The sequence below is a fragment of the Etheostoma spectabile genome, chromosome 13, assembly GCF_008692095.1.
Source record: "Etheostoma spectabile isolate EspeVRDwgs_2016 chromosome 13, UIUC_Espe_1.0, whole genome shotgun sequence".
In the NCBI taxonomy this organism is placed as follows: domain Eukaryota; kingdom Metazoa; phylum Chordata; class Actinopteri; order Perciformes; family Percidae; genus Etheostoma; species Etheostoma spectabile.
In genome coordinates, this window is record NC_045745.1 from 7,450,642 (window position 1) to 7,458,464 (window position 7,823).

General features: G+C 41.5%; 1 protein-coding gene across 1 annotated transcript in view; it reads left to right on the plus strand.

Annotated features, from left to right (window-relative positions):
• The window catches only part of LOC116701059 (glucose-6-phosphate exchanger SLC37A4), a 31,825-nt gene that overhangs the window by 20,268 nt on the left and 3,734 nt on the right, over positions 1-7,823 (plus strand). The window contains exons 4-9 of the mRNA XM_032534626.1: positions 2,127-2,373; positions 4,741-4,893; positions 5,523-5,608; positions 5,704-5,817; positions 6,728-6,793; positions 7,583-7,721. Coding sequence (XP_032390517.1) covers positions 2,127-2,373; positions 4,741-4,893; positions 5,523-5,608; positions 5,704-5,817; positions 6,728-6,793; positions 7,583-7,721 — 805 coding nt within the window. The remainder of the gene's footprint in view (positions 1-2,126; positions 2,374-4,740; positions 4,894-5,522; positions 5,609-5,703; positions 5,818-6,727; positions 6,794-7,582; positions 7,722-7,823) is intronic.

The following is a 7,823-nucleotide window of genomic DNA, read 5'->3' on the forward strand; positions in this document are numbered from 1 at the left end:
ACTTTGCTGATTGGTTCTTGCCATAATGTGAATTCTAACAGCTGTCCAATAGGGCTGTCGGCTGTGTATCAACCTGACTTCTGCACAACACAACTGATGGTCCAACCAATTATCATAAGGCAAGAAACTCCATAATAACTGACAAGGCCCACTGTGAAGTGGAAACATTTCAGGTGACTACGTCATGAAGTCATTGAGAGAACACCAAGGGTTTGCAGCGCTATCAAAAAGCAAAGAGTGGCTACTTTGAAGAAACTAGAATATAAGACATGTTTTTAGTTGTTTCACACTTTTTTGTAAGTACATAATTCCACATGGTTCATTCATGTTTTGATGTTTCAGTGATTAATCGACAATGTAAATAGTCATAAAAATAAAGAGAATGCATGGAATGAGAAGATGTGTTGAAACCTTTGGCATATATAAGTGTGTGTGTGTGTGTGTGTGTATATATGTTAACTATTTTCATGTGGATCTCTTTGTTATATGTGTTGTGTGTCTGGAAGCTACTGGGACCTTGAATTTCCCCATGGGGATCAATTAAGTATCTATCATGTGATTGCAGTAGACATACAGAAAAAAAAAAGAATCAATTTTTGGAATTCTATGAATCGCTAAAGCTTGAATTTTTTTTATTTTTTCCCCCTAAAAATTACCCTTTCACTGTTTCTTAAGTTCAATAAATGCAACATATTTCAATTATCGGGATTTCAATATTGACCAAAAATAATTGTGATTATGTATCTATTTATATTATGTAGTTCAGAGCCCATGGAAGTCCCTCTGAACACGCAGGCTGCCCGTGATGCCTGCTCATATTATTCTGGGCAGCTATCGAAAGGGTGTAACCCCAGGGTGGCAGCCACCTGCTGTCACACATATTGTGCTCAGCCCATTGGTTGTTGGAAGGGTTTGGAGGAAACCTGTTCCTTGCTGTCAGACAGTCCTGACCTTTGGGCCAGACGTGGCATTGCCTGGTTTGAGGAAATGTCAGCCGGTGCCAGCTGTCTGAGACACTGATTGTCCCAGTCCAAAGGGGTGATAGTAACATTATACATTATACAAATAGAGTGTTTTCCCTGGCTTTGTGAAAGAAGATGCGCATATTTGGAAGGGGGGTTTAGGCATCCTTCCTCAAGGAAATGTTAACGTTTTTTAATTAAAAAGATGCAATTTTCCCCAACATTTTGTCTCTTTTGTGGGTTTTTGTGTCTCTTTATGGTCATTTTTGTTTTCTTTAGGGGTTGTTCCGGCTCTCTGTGGTCATTTGGCCTCTCTTTGTATTCAGGGTTGTGTCCCATTTTGTGGTGGTTTTGCGTCTTTTTCACATCATGTTGGACCAGTTTTGTTGGAAAAGCTAGAGCAGATAATAAATAACACTCAGAAAGCTTAAAAGACAGAACATGCTACTACAATCATTAGATCAGAGAAAAGTCATTCGGCTTCTAATGGCAGGGAAAACCCTTCAAAATAGTTTTGGATCATGAAGCTCTGGTAAATGGTATGCATTACAGGAAGGACTTTGACAGCAGATAGGAACCCTTAACACATCCGGGGCTGTTCTCTGCTCGGAGACAACTTAAGGCTCGTGAGAAGCCGCCTTAAAAGTAGCAGTGTTCAAAAGGTGGGGAATAAATAGGCCTTGGCACGTGTTCAGTGTGCTGAAAGGGATCAGATTACAGGAGAAAGTATTTATAGAAGATCTTTCTAAAGGAAAAACAACCCAAGGTGTTTTCTTTGTCCATTGAGTTATCGTTACCATCCACTCTCTGTAGCTGTGTTTGCCCAGTGGATTCCAAGGTTAATGGCTACTATGTTGGGTATGCTGGGGGAGGAATGCTTATGGCGGCCTTCAGCTGCATTAGCCTAGCCTACATTCCATTCATGATGATGATGAATTTGAATTAGTTCAAACTTTTGTAATGTTTCTGCTAGTTTGTCCCCCCTCAATTCCTTCCTTAAAGACAATTAAATGAAGCGACTCAGCATTATTTTGACTGTGACCTGGGGGTTGCTTCATGGAAGTGTAACCAACATTATGTATACTTTTATGATAGTTGTAAACATGAAGGTGAAATGAGGGATATCTACTGACTTTTCTCTGCTCTGTGTCTCTTCCCCATCAGTGGTTTGAGCCCTCCCAGTTTGGAACATGGTGGTCTGTGCTGTCCTGCAGTATGAACCTGGCTGGAAGTCTGGGTCCGGTCCTGGTCACGGTGCTCCTGCAGTACTACGACTGGAGGACTATCCTGACCATGTCCGGCATTTTCTGTGCTGCCTTCTCCTTTGTCTGTGTGGTGTTTGTAAAGAACGAGCCAAAGGATGTGGGCCTGCCCAGCATCGAGGCCGCAGTCAAGAAGGGCACCAAGGGAGGTAAGGAAAGAGAGGAGTTGATAGCACATCTCTTTCAAAGACCACTTCACTATGATATAAACCATTAACCCTTTGCATTGGAATGTTACAAACTCCAACCCAAAACTTTGTTTAAATGCTTTAAGCAATTATTTAATAAATAAGAAACTTTCAACATAATACCCAGTAAGAGATAGTCAGATAGTGTTGTTGGGGGGGGGGCATTAAGTCAGACTCAGTGGTGAGTGAAACCAGAGCAGAGTGACAGACACAGAGCTGTAGAGGAGCCAAAGTAGCACACTTTTTAATTCTGTAACTTCACGGTTATTAGGCAAATAAAACGCCAATACAGATAATCTGCAAACTGCCCAAAAATCGGCGAGCAGGATTAGTTGGTTACCTCAAAGCACGTCATTCACTTGGTGCCATCCCTTTTGCTTCTAACATCCTGACAGTGGGTCTCCCCCAACACCTACACTTGGGATATTAGCTATTAGTCAAACGCCTGAGTACCCAGGAGTGTGTTCAGACTGCAGTGTGTGGACCTTTTATCAAAGCTCACAGGGACACACTTTATTAATGAGGACATCCCATGGCTCGCGCCATGTACAAATACATGGCTAAATTAAGCTCAAATACTTCATTGGTTTTCCATTTTCACATTAGAGCTGCCAAGAGGAATTCATCGTCAGCTATTAAATGAATGGCCATATATTTTGATTATCGATTACTTTTTTTTTTTTTTTTTATGAAAAAATTTGAAACTACGGATTCCAGCTTGTTAAATGTGAAAATGTCGTAGTTTTCTTCTAGGGATGTAGGGTAAAAGGTGAAAGTTTAACTTCAGTTATAGTGCCCAAAATTATCCCAGTTTTCGGTATTATCGCAGTTTTTTTTGTTGAAAGTGTGTTCAATGCCTTTAGTAGCAACTTTTTTTTCTGCACGTTCTGCAGATAGGATAACTATCTTCAATCAGCTGTTGTTCGGCATTCTAATAATAACCAGAATATGCCCATGCTTCAGACTTAGTCGTCTTAGATGCCTGATAAATGTCCTGAGCGCTGTCATCTCCTGCCGCCATGATTAAACACACTGTCTCCACACCGTCGTAATCCACCGTGATAATGATATTTTAAATGAAAACGGCAAATGTTATCATCCACATTTTTATCGTGGTTTACTGTTACACCGGGAATCGTTACTTCCCTAGTTTCTTCCCTCCTCTGTGAAACTAAGTGAATATCTGTGGACATCTGTCTTATCAGCATTGAGCTGTAAGACATTTTCTGTTTACCAGTCCCTGATAGCGTTTAGACAGTCAAGAAGCCTTGATGACGTAACAGCCAAACAACAGCAATGATCACTGCTGTCACAACTGTAACCCCTAACCTGTTATCACTACGCATGCTGGGATAATTCCTCAGATCAGGCAGAGGAGCGCTGCATCTCATGTTGACTTAAATTGCCGAGTCCTCCACTAGCCTCCCTTCCTCATGTCTTAGTCCCTCCCACCGGGGAAATCATGGGAGGAGAGAGGCAACGAGCAAATGTGTTTTTAGCTGGATGAGACCTCCTTTCCTCTGAAGTGCCAGATGAATTCGTCAGCTGTTTTGGCGGAGTTCGCAACGGCTTTCAGCTGCACGGCTTCCAGGAAGGCTGTGTTGGTACACGATCCCTCCTGCCTGCATGATCCGCCTGGCATGCGCAAGCTGTTTGTGCACACACAGATGATAATCCTGATCTACGAGGGTTCACGATCTGACCTGTAGCAGTTAAAGAAAGTCCGTTCCACAGTAGCGGTCTGCCGTTAGCCTCCACTGGAAAGCTACGTTAGTTTAGCCCAACAGCTAATTTGGCTAACCACTAGCTGAGACAGCATGTGAAGATCTGTGTGAAAACGTAAAAAAAAAAAATAATTATATATATATATATATATATATATATATATATATATATATATATATTATATATAATATATATAGATATATCTTATACATACATGTAGCGAAATTCATTCTCTGCATTTAACCCATCCCTCAAGGGAGTAGTGGGCAGCCACTTACAGCACCCAGGGACCAACTCCAGATCTAAGCCAAGGGCCCAGAACCGTCTTGCTGTCAGAAATAATGTACAGTATAAGCACTCAGATACCAACATCTGTAGATAAATACCAAACACCAGGGTCGTAGCACAAAATTCTGGGCCCTCTAGAAAGGCATTTTCTATGAGCCCCTCCCTGTATCCACAGCTATTCATTGTAGCAAAAATGGATTTTAAGTATCCTCTAGGAACCAGAATCAAATTCCCGATATTGGTACCGGTACCTGTATAGATTTTTTTTCTGTGATGATGCCCAGCCCTATCCCTGTCTGTACTTGACCTCTCCAGGGACCAGTGAGAGCACCCTGAGGGAGTTCCTCCTCTCTCCGTTCCTGTGGGTGCTGTCTCTGGGCTACCTGGTGGTGTTCGGTGTGAAGACGGCGGCCACCGACTGGGGACAGCTGTTCCTCATGCAGGAGAAAGGCCAGACTGTTCTCATGGGTATGGCCTTTAGTTGTCCATTGCTTCTCGCTAGGGCTGAACGATTCATCCTTTTCAAATCCCAATCACAATTTATAAGAATGCAGTTAGACCGCGATTAATCAAATGCAATGTTTAGTTGAATGCTTGGTGTAACATTTTGTTTAACCGTTTTTATTCCTCTTTTTATTATCATATTTACTGTTTTTTTTTTTAAAGATACATCCTGGAATAATGTTACATATCACAGATTGCTGCTGTTGAACTGAGCCTTATCAGGCATTTCAGTTTACAGGAAAGTGATGATATGTTTTTCTTGGAATTGTTTTTTTTTAATTATTATAACTTTTGTGATACATGTTCTGTGTTGGACTGTTCAATCCTCCACGATTATAAAAAAACAAACCAACAACAACACTTATATCTATCCTATGTTGTCATCCTTGCCTAAGAACATAGAGGATTTTGGTGGCGTCTCATGTTATAATGCTTTATGACATGTTGTATCTGTTACACAGGGAATATTGAACTTTAGCTTAATTTAAAAAAACAAACAAATGGAAATATCTGTCAGAATAGCCCTGCTTCTCACTGGTTTTCACGTCAGCCTGGCAGCTTGTGTGTACTGACACCGGCTGTGTTGCCCGCAGGCAGCACCTACATGAGTGCCTTGGAGGTGGGGGGTTTCGTGGGCAGCCTGGCAGCAGGCTTACTCTCTGACAGAGCTGTAGCTCGGGTGAGTAACGGGCACGGATGGATTAGGCAACAATGACTGGGAGTATTGAGGAGGGTTCAGTGTTAAAAATCACCCTCTCTTTCGACTTCCTCCAGCAAGGCCTGGGCACCCACGGCAACCCTCGCCACGGCCTGCTCATTCTCATGATGGCCGGGATGTACGTGTCCATGTACCTCTTCAGAGTCACCATCACGCCTGAAGTCCCACAGGTACTCGCAACTTCTTTTGTCATAGTTGTGGTTTTTCCGTTATTTCTGTCCCTCTGTCCCCCTTTCCTTATTTGTTCTGTGTCTCCTGTGTTCCTGTATTCTTTGTGTTTTCCTTGTTTCATATGTTTCATGCTTTTTTTGTAGTCTCTGTTTCTCTTGTCATGTCTTTGATTGACTTTTTGCCTTATGTGTTTTCCCACCTGTTTTATCTGCTCTGATGTGTCTCACCTGTTCATCAGCCCTCATGTCACCTGTCCCCCGTTTCGGGCTGGGCAATAGGGAGAAAATGAGATATCACGATACTCTTGACCAAATACCTGGATATCGATATAAATAATCATCAGTAATGTGGAAATAATGTGTGGAAAAGTGGGGAACAGGCAAATAATAGAACAGCTAGAACACTCTGGTAAGTTCATAAAAGTACATAACTTTCCTGTAATGCAGCCTTTAAAACCAGTAAAAGACAACACTCATGTCATACCACGATAATACAATATCCAAAATCTAAGAAGATATCTAGTCTCATATCATGATAGCCATATATTGCCCAGCTCTACCCTCAATACCTCGTGTATTTAGTCTCTGTGCTTTCTAAATCTGTTGTCAGATCATGGTTTGTTACCCCCCCCCCCTACATCTCCCTGGTCCTTGTGGTGTTTGATTCCCTAGTCTGTAGTTTTCTGAGTGTTTTGGAAATCCTTTTGGCTGCCTGCCTCAGGACATCCTTAGTTTTAAGCCGTCTTATTGAATAAATCTTCTAAATCTGCCTCCTCGTATCTGCACTTTAGGGTCCAAGCCTGCATCTCTAGACGTGACATAATTGCTTTTAGTAATGTGTAAAAATGCTTGAAATGAGCAGGCTGCCTTTGTTTGAAAGAAATAACAAGAGCTTATTTTCTTTGCTCAGGAGGCTCCTCTTTGGGTCCAAGTCATTCACCCCATCTCTGTCGTCATTGGTGTATCAGAAAAAGAGGTATGCTCAAAGATGTCAATGGAGCTCATGGGTATCAAATCTCAGTAATCCAAGCCCTAGTCACACGGGACTAGCATTACCTAGGTCAGGGGTCTTCAGCGTTTTTTTTTAACCTAGGAAACTGGGCCTACGTGTATTTTTAGCCTTTATACATAGCCTTTTTTTGCATAGAATACCAAGGTTTTAAAATAGCCTAATAATTGTTGGCATGATTTTATAAATCATGTTTAATGTTAAATATACATGTGGCACAGTGAATCCTCAGGATGAACTGTCTCTGTGGGTGGCCTTAGTGATTACCTTACCTATTGGCCAGTAAGCAGTGGGGATTTATGTTTTCAATAAATAACACTTGCACAAAGCAAGCCAATGCACTTTTCATGTTGCATTAAAATGAGAAAACAAATGGGACAAACAGAAATCAAGGGACATTTAGAATAGATAAAAATGTGCAATTAATTACAAGTTAAGTATGACATTAATGCGATTAATCATGATTAAATATATTACTGTTGACAGCACTACTAATAATATGTTGGATTTGGGTTATTTTTAAAAAAAAAACTTAAATTAACAATACTTTTGGGGGTACTGGACCCTGGCGGACTTCATGTGATTTAGAGATGACACCACACGGGATAAGTGAAGTCTGTATTGTACTCAGCTTTGCTGAAAATATCCTCCATATTCCAATATGATGTCCCCTGGTGATACTAGTCCCATGTGAATAAGGCTCTAGTAAAGCTATTATGAACACCGTGTTGCACATTTTCTTCTTCCGGTATACAGATCTGGATCCTGTTCCTCGGTGCTATGTTTGGATTCTCTTCTTACGGACCTATTGCCTTGTTTGGGGTGATAGCCAGTGAAAGTGCTCCTTCAAACTTTTGTGGAACCTCTCATGCTGTTGTAGCTCTGATGGCAAATGGTAAGTAATGTAACCAAGTACAAAGCCTTGGTTACTCTAGCCTCAGCCTTGGTTTTGGTGATCTGTCCCCGGAAATGTCCCCGGTTTTCACTGTGACTGACA